The 14,603-nt window shown below is 42.3% G+C and overlaps 1 protein-coding gene across 1 annotated transcript in view; it reads left to right on the forward strand.

Moving 5' to 3' along the window:
* Window positions 1–1,706: 1,706 nt before the first annotated feature.
* The window catches only part of LOC146977016 (netrin receptor UNC5D-like), a 184,858-nt gene continuing 171,961 nt past the window's right edge, over window positions 1,707–14,603 (forward strand). Inside the window, exon 1 of the mRNA XM_085792877.1 lies at window positions 1,707–2,048. Within this exon, the coding sequence (XP_085649003.1) occupies window positions 1,961–2,048 (88 nt within the window). The 5' untranslated portion in view covers window positions 1,707–1,960. The remainder of the gene's footprint in view (window positions 2,049–14,603) is intronic.

Below are 14,603 nucleotides of genomic sequence, written 5' to 3' on the forward strand. Positions count from 1 at the left end.
CAAATGTTCATAGCCACAAGGCTGCTTGTGTTGCTGCCTCAGTAATAATGTAAAAGTAATGTAACTCTCTGACCAGGGTCCATTCAATTAGTGCCTTTAAATATATTTAGCTTATAATAGCCACGCTGCTGTGGTTTTAAATATGGTTCCACATGCACCACCACTGCTGCTGCTGCTGCTGCTTTTATGTAAATGAACCAGGAGCCAAGTATTTCTTCCACCGCTGATCATCTAATTCCTTTGAGGACAAACGGCTGCACACTGCAAATGTAAACAATGAGATTAATTACATCATTTGAAAGTGGACATTTGGAAAGCAGTGGTCCAGTTTAGCTGTGATAATGTCTGCTTAATTGGCAATAGGACACCAATCAGAGAGGCCATATGCTCAAAGGCTGAGGACTAGGCATTAATTAGACAAGGACAGTGGAGAGATCTGACCAGAAACCATGTTTTTTTATTTTTTATTTTTTTCACAGGAAACAAACAGGGTGCAGCTGGAGATGTGAAGAAAAGAATGCAGGGGGGGGTGGGGATCTTAAAGGGATAGTTTGACATTTTGGTAAATTCTCCTATTACCATAATCCCTATAGTCATAGCAGTAGGTTCATTACCTTTAATTATCGGTGCATGTTGTTTTGAGATGCGCGGGTCAGAGCCGTGAGCTGCTCAGTGAACACAATGGAGGTGAGCGGTACAGGTCCCCTGTCCCTCATCAAACTCATCAAATACACAATCCAACAACTCCAGGGAAAAGTTGTGACCTGCACATTCACCACGCTATGAAATAATAATGTAACGTTACGAGATGGAGTTGTTTTCGAGGCAAATGCATAGCTGGAACTGTATTCCAGACATGACTGCTGGGCAGAGAGATTTCAAAAGCACGTCATATTTGCCAAATGCAATGCTACATATTTATACATGATTATTTCATAGCGTGGCAAATCTGCAGGTCACAACTTGTCCACCAGAGCGTTTTTTTTTTTTTAAAGTATATTTTTTTGGCTTTTTGGCCTTTTTTATTTGATAGCACAGTGAGATAGACAGGAAAGGGGGAGGCAGAGAGAGGGGGAATGACATGCAGGAAAGGTCTGCCCGATGCGGGACTCGAACCGGGGACGTCTGCGTTGAGGACTGTAGCCTCTACATGGGGCGGCCGCTTTAACCACTGCGCCACGCACCGCCCCTCCACCAGCGCGTTTTGGAGTTGTTGGATTGTGTATTTGATGAGTTTGATGAGCGACAGGGGAACTGTACCGTTCACCTCCATTGTATTCACTGAGCAGCTCACGCCTCTGCCCCGCCGATCTCAAAACAACATGCACCGATAATTAAAAGTAACGAACCTACTGCTATGACTATAGGGATTATGGTGATAGGAGAATTTACCAAAAACGTTGAACTATCCTTTTAAGAGAGAAAAAGAGGAAGAGAGATATCACCGAAAGACATTCCCTGGTCATTGAGGGTGGCGGGCGCGTGCATGAGCACACCTTTGTAATTTCTCAACAGGTCCACAGAGGTTTGGACAAGACCACTCTCACTCTCACTCCCTACTTCCTCTCCCTCTCTCTTCTCTCGCTCTCCCTCTCTCTCCTAAAACCAGAAAGCTGCTGGCTCGCGCGCCTCTCTCTGTCTAATTATTCCACTCTGGCGCGAGGCACAGAGCACCGGCTGCTGCTGCTGCTGCTGCTGCTGCTCAGACCACCGCGCCACTTTCCACCTTCTCTTTCTCCCTCCGCACTGCGCTTCCGCGAGGTGACGGCGGCTCTCCTGGCGGAAACTAATTAGTCCCCCCCCCCAAAAAAAAACAAAACACCTGGAGAGAGACGTTCCGCGAGGGCGGTTTTTTCGAGGAGCGACAAATGCCCGAGACCCGCGCCCGGTGCCCCCGGACCCGCAGGGGAGGGAGACCAGGACCAGGACCCGGACCCGGACCAGGACCAGCAGAGCAGTAATGGGACAGTTTTCGGGAGGATGCTACTTGAGTTTTGCCACCCTCCTCGTGCTTCTCGGCTCGCGGGTCCCGGCCACGTTAGCTAGAGGTAAGACACAACTCAACACAACACAACTCCACACAGCACGGCACGGCACGGCACGGCGCAACACAGACTCTGTCTTTGATGAGCCGCGGCTGCTGCTTTTTGATGTCAGTCCTCGAGGATAAACTCGAGGAAAAAAAGGTGCGCGTGCCTCGACAGACAGACAGACAGTGTTGGAGCTTGTGTGTGTGTTTTCTTTTTCTTTTTTAGTTGGTTTGTGTTGTGGAAAGTGATACCAGGTTGTGTTTACGTGTGTGTGACTGTGTGGGAAAAAAAGACAAATTTAAGAAAAGTAAAGACATTTCTCAGGCTGCCTTTGATGTAAGCCAAGTTTTTATTTCTAACACGCCACGCTCTGGCTGATGAGGAGTGTGTGTGTGTGTGTGTGTTTCTTCTTTACCCACTGCTGTAAAATGAAGCTAATTATCACTTAGGTTTTTTTTTTTTTTTTGTCAGTGCATCAGTTCTGCTCAGATCTTACCTACACTCTCACAAGATGCAATTTCTGCTCTGTTGTGCTTCGCCATGTTTTAACAGTAATTCAGAGGGGAGAGTGTTTTATCTCTTTGACCACAGCCCATCGTATCTATTTGACAAATCAAAAGAAAGTTATTTTTGCACCCATCATCTCATCTTTGAATCCAGATATCACAGAGCCGCCTTAATTATACGTATCCTCTCATTGAGAAATTGTCCTAATGAGTAAAATATCAGTGCAATTGAAGAAGCTGCTTGTGGCTGTCCCTGTTTTTTTGTGCTGCTCACCCCTGTGGTCTGAGCTATTGTTTCACACACAAGAATAAAAAAGCCCATCTACTCCCTAAGCTTGATGATAAATGGAGATGATTGCTTGAGAGCTGCTGTGCTTCTTCTTCTGCAACTTTAATTGGTTGTTTTTCCTTGCTTTGCTTTGACAGCTGTGGATGCTTTTTATTTTTGATTTCTCTGCACATGCAAAAAAAAAAAAAAGATGTGATTAACAAAAGGCTGGTTGATGCAGGATAGGAGGTGTGATCTACTGTCTTTCATTATGGTAATGCACATATGTGATGTAAAGCTGTTTGTGATGCAACCCTGAGATGTTATGCGCTGTCTTCGAAATGTCTCCATTTGGTCAGTGTGTGTGTGTGTGTGTGTATCTTTTCCTCCTTTCTTCCCTGACCTATTGACATCCATTTAGCTCACATGGCAGTGTAACAAAGATACATTTGCAATTCAATTAGTTAACTAGCCCCAAGGTTTTCATTTTTTTTTTTTTTTTTTTGCATCTCAAGTTTTGAAATTAGCTTTGACTTGAAAATCTGCATTGCATAAATATTAGATTACGCATGTGTATCTTCAGGGCAACTTTGCATAGGGATCATGGGGGTTTTTTGTCATTCTTTCTAAGTCGGTCTGAAAGGCGAGGAAATATAACCTTTCAAAACAGAAGCTGTACGTTGTATTTACTCAACTGGCATTTTCACAGTGGCAACATTTACATGTGAAACAATATTGGAAAGGAATGGCCTATGCTTGATGGAAAAAAAACAAAACAGAAACATTTGCCTTTTGAACGCAAGATGCACTTCCCTTAAGTTGAATAAGGTAGATTTTTGTGATACATCTGGCAGCTTTTCAGCATTTGTGACGGCTCTTTGCCAAGCTGTATAATAAATATTTATGTTATGTAATGGTATGGATGTAAACAGTCAAATACTTTGACTCTACTTTTAATGTAAAATCTGCAGGAAAGAGGAGCTCAGTTGGAAAAATCATCTCTCCAGCTCCATGTATAGTCCTACAGATGGTAATTTCCTTGCCAATTAGGAGCTAAGCTGTAATTCAGGCATCTGAATTTATTCTTTATCTTGCAAGGGCGGGAACTTAACCACTCATCTGCAAGCGTAGAATTTAAAGCTCTAGTGCACTAAAGGGGGTATAAGGAGCATGAAATGACAATAACAAACTTACCCCAAGGAGAAACCTGGAGTCAGTGCCCACAGGTGGATGGAGGGAGGAGGAGGAGGAGGAGATGGAGGAGGAAGAGGGGGGCTGATGATGCTGAGCAGCAGCAGTGAGTATAACAGAGGTGTTCGCAGCAGCAGTGACAGAGTGAACGAGCACATCACAGCTCGGATGTGTTCACATGTGAGTGTGTGTGTGTGTGAGTGTGAGTGTTAGCAGCACGACTTGAACTGTGCCTTCGTGGGATTTTCTCCATGAGTTCCTCCATGAATGTAAATGAATGTCTTTGGAGAGAGCTATTCAGAAATTTCTGAAAATGCTCAATTGTCAATAATTTCAGCTAAAGCCAACCACAAAACAATTTTTATTTGATAGTTCATGCACAGACTTTTAGTTAAAAAGGAAAATGGAGCTTTTCCTGAAACATCAAAACATCAAACATTTGTGGAATATTTTCTGTTTTTTAGTGGACTGATCATTTTTGTTGATAAAATACTCACTCCACAAGCTGAACCATGGTAAAGTTTGGACTTGTTGCATGGGAAAATCACAAGAAATGATTAATCAGTTATTCTTTCTCTTCATTGATCATCTGACTACTTCAGATCTAATTTAGCGATACCTCAGAACGATGCTCTTTCATGTTTTGTCCAATTGAAGATTGAATAGGAGCATTTAACATAATCCAGTTCTGAAATTCAAGTTTCTTTTTTAAAAGCACTTACAGATCCCAAGGCCATTTGTAAGGCCACCGAGGATGTCACGCAAGAAAATCACTGATATCAGACGTAATGGTCGAAGTTGTCACATACTGACATTTAATGCATGAGTTGGTGCTGTGAATCACAGAACACACCTTGAGCAACATGCAAGTAAACATCAGGCCCAACAGTTGCCGGTAGCCTCTGAGTCAGCTGTTACCTGGCTTCTACCTACAGTAGCTGTGGGTGAGAAGGCAGCACTCATGGTGTTTTGATTTGCTGTGCCTTTTTAGAAAAGAAACATTATGAAACTAGGGCTGCACCTAACGATTATTTTCATTATAGATTAGTTGTTTGGTCAATAAAATGTTGAAAAATGTCAATCAGTGTTTCTCAAACTACAAGATGACGTCCTCAAATGTCTTGTTTTGTCCACAAACCAAAGAGATACCTGGTTTATTGTCACAAAGGAACAAAGAAACCAGAAATATTCAACATTAAAGAAGCTGAAATCAGAGAATTTGGACTTCTTTTCTTAAAGAAATACTCAAACCGATTATTCGATTATCGATTTTTGTTCGATTAATAGATTAATTGTTGCAGCTCTATATGAAACCAGTTTATCAAACTGGCAAAGGGGTGACTGTAAATACATGTAACCAATTTGGCTTAGCTTAATTCCCTCGGCATGACAAAATGAAATCATTTAATCAATCAGATGATTGTTATAGTTGACCTGTGATTGTTGGGGGGCAGTGGTTACAGAACCTTTTTGAAACGAGCCATAATTAGTGTGTGTGTGTCTATACAAATGGCTCAACTCCTATTTCCATTAACTCTGACTAATGTGCCAAATGTCTTTTTAGTCCATGGTTGAAAATAATCCTCCTCCCTCTAAATGCAGCTCTTGTTGTTGTTGTTGTTTGCCTGACTTTCTGCTGTTACTTAGAAACTCCACTGGCCAGCTTTTTAATTAAAAGACTAACATTATATCTTGAGTGGCCTAATGAATGGGCTGAGTGCCACAGACATGGGAGGGGGAGGGAAGTTAGAAATTATAGAGAATTGGATGAACATGTGGTTTGTTTGGTGATTTGTCAACAGTAATAACAAATACAGAATAATACCAAACTTTAAGGCTGAATGGTGTGAACTTAATTGGACAGGCTGCTTGATTTAAACCGTCATTTAGGTGCTCTGTGTGGGTGAAATCAATAGATGCACTGTAGTATCCCCCCACCCCCCCCTGCAGCAACGCTGACGTGACACACACAGTTGTTAAGACATGTAACTGGTCAGCTGCCTGAAGCCAGTTAGCTGCCTCTCTGACCAAACGTAAAAGAAGCGGCGGCCTGTCACGCTGCATGACAGACGCCTGATTGACCGGCGCAGATCATCCGCCACTCCACCAACCTTCCTGCAACCACAATGTCATACAGAAAAAAATAAAAAAATAAATATAACAACAGAGCAGCACAGTGGGACGTCTGCACAAAACAGAATTTCATTTAATTGCAGTTGCATAAATTTCCTTTTAGGTTAATAAGATCCACAGAGCTGTTAGTGGCTGAGGCGTTGAGCATGGCATGAGTGGAAAAAAACTCAAGAGAAACATGAATTGGGTGCAGGGAGAGAGGGATGGAGGGTGGATAAAGGGCAATGGAGTCATCTCTGCCATGTTTTATTTATCCCCAAAAGAATGACTGCCAGACTGTTTCTCAAGCCCCGGCTTTGATTTAACTGACATTTCACATGAGCTGAATTCGCGAGCGCAGCCGGTGCTCGGTCTCTCCACTGTTGTTTCTGCTCTTGTAGGAGATTGCACGGTGGTCGTACACTCACTGCCCAGTTTCAGTCGTGCATTATTCAAAGGGGAGCCCATCTACTCCATCCAACTCTCTCTCATCATTCCTTCTTCACATTCAAAGGGGGGGAAACTAAAGCTCACCACAGAGAGCCAAACGAGGGTGGTGGGTGTGTGTGTGTGGGGGGGGGGGATGCTGTCAATGGTGAAAGCACAAAGAGCTGGGGAAATGATATAGGTAATGTTATTCAGTATGCTCGGAAATAAATATACACACATACTCATTACGCTGATAAAGTGTGATGAGAGTCTGCTTTGGACACAGCTATTGTGTTTTTTGTGTGTACGGGATATTGAGACTTTGGATTCTAGTCAATAAATAAGCTTTTGTACGCGGTATTCCTCAGAGAGGGAGGATTGATTGGAAGAGAATCCCTTTTGTTTGCTCCAATAAAAAAACAAAAAAAAACAACAACAATGCTTTCATTATAAAGCTGCTGATGTAACTTCATATTTCTGCTGCGGGTCCATTGTGGTTATGTACAGTATGGATTCATGGAGGTTCTCTCTCCACTCCAGTTTGTGGCTAGTTTAGTTTTTGTTTGTATACACTGGTGATTCTTCATGTTCATTTATGATCTCATGTAGAGTCTGTGAGTTTTTCTTTGGCTCTTTTATCCCTTTTTTAATTCAGTGCACATCCAACCAGGCTGTACAACCTGAACGGAAGCTTGAAGATTGAACTTAATTAATCCTGAACTTTTAGCTCTGTTGAAGTTGTTGCTACTACAAAAGGAGTTTTTCTGCACCAGTGATCTTTGCCCGAGAACAAACACCGGACCTGCAGAGACGAGCACAGAAACCTCTGACAAACTCCTGCAGCCAAGTTACTCTCAACTGGCAAACAGCTGACGTTGCCCTCGGCCAGCAGCGACATCGTATGTCATTTCAGTCGGCGAAATGAGAAGCTGTTACCTAAATGTGCTCCTCGCTAATAAGAGCAATTTAGCCCAACAATCATTTTTTGGTCAATTGGGGCAGCTAAACTCGGTCATTTGAACCGGGGTGCAGGAATAATTTACCACATTTAATTCTACACAGCAGAGTGCGGTAAAGGAAGGATTGGCGTTTGATCAGGTTTACGTCAACGGTCGGAGCAGCTGTTGTTAGGAGGATCGGCTCTCTCTGGCTTTTCTAAGTATAAACAAGACTTTTTATTGATCCCACTTATGTGAAATTAACTTGTTACAGCAGCAAGGAAGTAAACAACAAGCACAAGTAAAGAATATCATATAAATAGACAGTCTATACAGTCATGTACCAAGATATATCAGAAAATATATACTGTTTTAAGAATAGAGATATATAATATACAATGTTGCTTATTCAGTTGTTGAGATACTGCAGAGTGTGGGTGGGCATGAATAGGAATACATGTACAGTTTGTACATACAGAATGGTAATACTACACATACACACAAAATAAATAAATAAATGCAGGCAAACTTTATGAATACAACAATAGGAGGTAGTGGAGAGTGACGTGTGAAGACGGCAGATGGTTATGTACTCCATAGTGATGAGCATCCATCATCATCTATACATGTTGTATCTGTGCTGAATGTTTTGCAGACAGAGTGACAGGGATGTCAGATGTTGCCACTCCGGTCGCCTCCTGCAGATTTTCTCCTTTCAGCCTTGTCGACGCGGCCTTGAAGCTTTCTGTTCAATAAGAGCTGGCAACGCTGTCATGTGTTTCCTAATAACACAGAAAGGGGAAGCCTTGGAGATAACTGCCCATCCACAATGCACCATTCAATGCCTCACTGGCTAACTCAAGGGCATCGCCACAAAGGCTAGATTCACGCCATACACCGTTCACTTCAATGCCAAACACCCTCCCTCTCTCTTCCTCTCCCTCACAGCTCTGAGCTGCACTTTTGTTTCCTTTTAAACCGCTTTTATTTCATAAATACCCCCCCCTCTCCCTCCCCTCTCGTCCTGTCCCACCCTTCTTCATCCTTTGCTTTGTTGTTCACTCCTCCCGTGCAATTCCTTTCGGTGTAATTTAGTTTCAGTGGATTGTTGCTGTGACAAATGTTTTGGTTCTGGTATCATTTCTCAACTCACCTGACTGAGGGAGAAAGGAGGGCTGAGCCCGGAGAGGCAGAACGAGGGAGCCCGGGGTATGTAGCAGGAAGCAGAGAGGAGGAGAAGGAGAAGGAATAGAAGGAGGAGAAGGAGAAGAAGAAGGATAGGGGGGTTACAGTGCAGAATACTTAAGTATCTCATGTTATCAGTAACTGCCACAGCAGTTTGTCAGTAACAGCGAGCACCTGTCACCGCTCTCCCTGATGAATTGCTTTCAAAAGTAATCAAAGGCAAATACATATTTAATCACATTGGATTAAAGCAGGGCTTCAGTGTTTATTTGTGTAGTGTGCGATTTAAGATGCAGAAGTAAACATCCTCTACGCAATCAGAACATGTTTTTTTTTAAACATTATTATTATTATTTTCATAAAGGATCTGTGGGTTTCTGAGCACATGTCAGATCTAATGTGAAACATATTGGAAACACATCAAAATGACAAATGTAAAAAAAAAAAATCCATTGAGGTAAACATGTGATTAATTTCCTTGTTAGTGTGCCACAGAGCCAATACAGTGCTTCATGTAACATACGCTGTCATGGCCTGTACGCCCGCTGAGCTCTCTATCAGAACAACCACCACCAGCAGCACCGCCACCGCCGCCGCCGTCGCGCTAACAACCGGTTAGTTCCTCCCTTTTGCTCTCAGAACAGCCTCAGTTATTCACGTCGTGGAATCCACACGATGTTGGAAACGCTCCTCTGAGATCCTCTCCTCTGTGTTGACATGATTGCATCACGTGATTTTTTTTTTTTATTCGCAGATCTGTCGGCTGCACTCGTACAGTCGAGCTGCCAATCTTCTAGCCTACTCATCCCCGAGGTGATCTGCAGGGTTCAGATCTGGTGACTGGGGAAGGCAGCTGAAGTTCACTGCAGCTCACCATCATGTTCAGGGAGCCAGTTTTAGGTGACTTTTTTTATGCGTCTGTGTGACAAGATTCATTATCATTCTGGAAGAAGCCATTAGAAAAAGGGCTCCTAAATTCAGTCGGGCCAGATTTTTTCAAACAAAAGAAATTTATCTGAGCCAGACGTTTTCAGCGGCTGGTGGTGAGCAGCAGGCAACCAACATAAATGAATGTATTGAAAAATAAGTGATGTTCAGTCTTTGTTTCCCTTTAAAATTTGGTCACAGTTGAATCAAAGTGCATATAAACAATGCAAAAAAACCTTAACAGAACAGAAATGTAGGTAATAGCAATACTTAAAGGGACATTGTGTAACTTCTCCCGTTATCTATTCACAAAAATCGATTATTTCGTTCAAAAGTATGTTTTTCATTAATCAGTAATCACCCCCATCAACAAACTGAAGTGTTCCGGTAAGCTCTGAATTTGCCGTTCATATCATTCATATATACATCGATCGTGACAATATGTCGCCATGACAACATATTGTCACGTGCATTGTTTTGCCTCCTGCTGACGGACCACTTGTTTACATAGAGGCTTGTTTATGCTGTTCGTCTGTCGTCCGTCTGCCCAATTTCACGTGAATGCAGCATGAAAAATACGATTGAGTTGCTTGCGATATACAACCGCAACGCTAGCTGACCAGGACATCCTTGAAAAAGAGATTGTTAAATCTCAATGGATCCTTCCATAAAGGTTAAATAAAAAATACAAATAAATAGATGGGAGTAATTCCTACACAATATACCTTTAACTCCACTTTGGAAATAAAAAATAAACATTTTGATCTCATCTAAACCTTGGCCCACCTCCAAAGTGCATAAAAACCAAAATAGTGCCCAGTATTAACAATAACTTGCTTCTCTTATGTATTAAAAATAAACATTTACTTTGTATGAATTTCTGAAGGCTGACAAAATGTGATTTCACCATTTGAGTCGGCCTGTTTTAGAAGGTGATGCACTGAGGCTAAGTGAAGGGATGCATGATGAGCAGGCAAACCGTGATTGATTGATTGATTGATTGATTGATTGATTGATTGATTGATTGGTATTAAAGGGCCTAAAGTGAAAACACCTGGACTGGAGTGTTGATATAATGCAGACGTGGTCCATGCGTGGAGTCTGACCGTACCATCTGCAGCCTCAGCAGAAATTCAGATTCCTCAGACCAGCTATGATTTCTCCAGTCTTGATCTGTCTTGTTCTGTTCAGCCTGTGTCCACAGCAACCTCAGACTTCTGTTTTTGGGCTGTCTGTCAGGAGTTGGACCTGACATGGTCTTCTTCTTCTTCTTCTTCTGCTGCTGCTGTTGTAGCACATCCACCTCTAGGTTGTGGCGTGTCATTCACCCTGGGAAGCTTCTCCTTGTAATGCGTAGTTATCTGAGGTAACTGTCTCCTCTCTGTCAGCTCTGACCTCTGACAGCATCTACAAGGCGTTTCTGTCCATGCAGCTGCTGTTTAGTAGAAGTATTTTAGGGTTTATCCTGGATAAACTCTTTAGAGACTGACTGGCTGTTTGTGCCTGTGTGTGTCTGTGTGTGTGTGTGTGTGTGGAAAATCTCAGGAGATCAGCAGTTTGAGAAACGCTCACACCAGCTCCTTCGACTCCGACAATCGCAGCCACAGTCAAAGTCAGTGAGGTCACATTAAGTGAAGCTCCTGATCTGTATCTGCCAGATCTTCTGCAGATGATTGGCTGTGAATAAGCAGGTCTACAGGTGTTTTCGACGCCACCAAGGTTTTGTCAGTACATGTTAGTGAGAAATGTGCAGCCACATGCACCGGTGCAGTTTCTTTGAATGCTGTGGCACTTTCCAATTTGTTGGTATTTACAGGGAGAGGAGAAGCTGACCCTGCTTTTTTTTTCTTTTTGTCTCTCTCCTGACTCTTGTCGTATGAGCACAGTCTCACTGGAAAAGGTTGGTTAATGGTTGAGAGGCTGTTTCTTGTGGCTTATTCACATTTCCCATATCTAGAAATCTTTTTCTGACTTCAAGGAAGGCAAGGTCTCTCTCGCTCTCTCTCTCCATCGAGTGAAAGGAAGAAAAAAAATCAGATGACAACCCCAAGCTGCAGAAGAGAAGGACTGTGCCTGGTTATATTTCATGCAGCTTCAGTCTGTCCTCGGTGGCTATTTGGTGCTTTTTTGTGAGTGTCAGAGATGCAGTGTTGGGATTTAAGAGTCCCTGCTGGTGTACGAAGCCCACATAATGCCTCTGTGAAGCCACGCGTAACTATATGTTGTAAAAAACCAACAAAGCTCTGTCATTCACAAAATAAAACAGAAAGTGGAATACCATTGGCCTTTTGAAGAAGATGCCTTCTGTGTTGTTCAGAAGAAATCCTCGGTCCTGCAGATAAAGGAGGAAAGGGGAGGGGAGGGGGGGTGATTCAGAAGCTGAAATGCATCAAATACCAAGTTGAACTCGTAGATGGAAAAAATGATGATTTACATAGACTTGTTTGTATCACACTGAACTCAGGTCAAACAGACGATATCAAAGACAAATGCAAGTCTTAAATAATAAGAATCCAGAGTCGCATTGACAGAAATGGCAAATAAACCTAGAAATAAACTGCAAATAATTGGACGCCCGTCAAAAAAAAAACATCCCTCACAAGCAGAAACATTTTAATTAACCTGTGCAGGATTAAAGAAAAAACATATCTGACTTCAGTTCCCCCAGTTACTGTATCAACACAAAAGACCTTGACAACATGATCAGACTTGAAAGAGGCTAATCATATTTTAAAAATCTACATGAAGTTGACTAATAACAATTTAATTACATTCTTATCTAAAACTCAATTTCACGAAAAACATTCCTTTTTTTTCCAGAAAATATTTCAAAGTCATTAACGCCTTCGTTCTGGATGTCATTGACATGTCTATATGAGTCTGAATGTTTAGATGCATGAATTATCAGCCGTTTATATAAAGTCCAGCAAATATTTACATCATTGCCACCATCAGGCTTAGATTATAGGATGGAGGGACTGAATCTGCAGTGAAGAGTGTTGATATGGCTTTATTTGTTTAGACACTTCATCCATGCGAGCATTTCATTTCCATAACAAGAATAATCTCCGTAGATACCAACACATCATGTGCATATAATGGACATGCCTGTGTTGGTTTGCATGGTTGCTTGGTAGCAGCACATACAGTTGCAGAGAATACAGTAGCATAATTTAATGCAACAGCTGCTGTTTGCAAAAAAACAAGCACAACTACGCTAGTTCCTTTATCTGAACCTAGGAAAGAGTCATGTGATCGAATCGTGACAATACATGTCGTTTCTATTTGCATTTTACCTGTATAAATAAAGGTTAATTAATAAAAATAAAAAAGTCTCCAAAGGGCCACATTCAAGGCTAAGATGGAGCTAATGAGGGACCAGCAGCATTTCCAAACATCTCTTTTAAGGAAAGTCGCTTCAAAACAAAAAAGTACGAATGGGGACGTAACCTGTGAGCCACTGCAGCAGCTATCCTCTGTAACCGTTTACCCCCGCTGTCTCCTTTCATGTTTGTATTTGGCAGTGAAAAGCAGGCGGCAACTTGATAAAAGGGCAGTTTTCAATAAGCACAGAGTTCAGAGTCCACTAAAACGCTGCAGCTCATCTCCCGGGCTCGACGGCTCGACGCTGTCCACCTCTTTGCTGGCCTTCCTCCATCACCTCTCAGACCCTTTCAGCCTACACAAGTCAACCGTCCAATCACTGCGTCTGCTCCCTGCTCTTCTCCCTCCTCGCTCGCTCCCTGCTACGATGTCACTCTTCAAGTCAAAGCTGCAGTTTCTCTGTCCCTCTTAATGCTCTGGTACTTTACTGCAGCTCCCCTTCAAACCCCAGCTGGTGTCTTTTTAATCTGACTGATGCTCTCACCTTCTTGAAGTGTGCTCACCTCTCATTGTTTTACGTTTTATACCTTCTTCTCTTTTTGGATTGTTGAAGAATCATCTTTTATTTTTCATTTGCACCATTCTCCATTTACATATTGTCCTTGCACAGATCCATCTGGGTATAATCGTGGCAGCGTGACCTCCTGCAGTCTTTGCCCATCGGTCGATCACGTTTGTTAAATATGAATTTTAAGGGAGGAGCTGAAAATCATATTTGTTCTTCTGATTTACATTTAAATGAGAATGAATTAAGCATCTTCAAACAAAATGTGCAAGAAATATGGACATAACGTATATTAATATTCGTCCATGCATGTGTTGAATTGGCTCCCTCTTGCATATTGACATTGCTTAATGACTTGAACAGTTGAATTTAAAGGCTTTACCCTACGTGAGCTCGTGTGTTTTCTCCTGCTCTCCGAGCGCCGTTTGCAAGGTTATGCATGTGTAACTTTGATGAGGTTCCCCTTCAGCCAAGGACTCCCCTTTGTCATTAAGATAGATAACATCTATTCTGTGCATCGATGTGGCTACATTCATTTTAAAGACCACTTTTGTTTCAGCTCTCAGACAGCGGAATCAATAAATAGCTTTGCCTATTTCTGCTTCATTTCATCTTAGCTGGTTTTCAGACCAACTCAACCACAGTGCTGGAGACAATACTGTGAAATAATACAAGGTACAAGGCTCCTGTGCACGGTGCATGTTTTATTTAGGACCTAAATAATTAACGTTGGTGTTATATTTTTATCATTATCAACCTTTTCTCTGAGGAAATCTGACCAAAACCAACAATTTGTCCTAACATGTATTTCTCTATAGCCTCAGTCTGAATAGCTTATTGTTTGCCTCCAAGCTATAGCGCTCCACTGTCGATGGCAACCAGCACAAGCTGATATGTTCCTTTTTTATTACAACCAGCAGCTTTATAACCGAGCCTTCATATTTTAAAGGCCGCCTGAGCCTCTCTTCTGATTGGCTGAAGGAAAATAAAATTAAAACATAGCAGATTTCAGGTGAAAACCCTCAGAGAAACCAAATCCTGCAAGTGTCGGATGGTTGGTGGGTTCAGGTGGGCGGGGCTTAGCGACTGCTTTGGTGTGACATCACAACGTCACAGGAAGTCCTGATG

This window comes from Trachurus japonicus, chromosome 12, assembly GCF_045865225.1.
Source record: "Trachurus japonicus isolate A0001 chromosome 12, Traja_1.0".
NCBI lineage: Eukaryota > Metazoa > Chordata > Actinopteri > Carangiformes > Carangidae > Trachurus > Trachurus japonicus.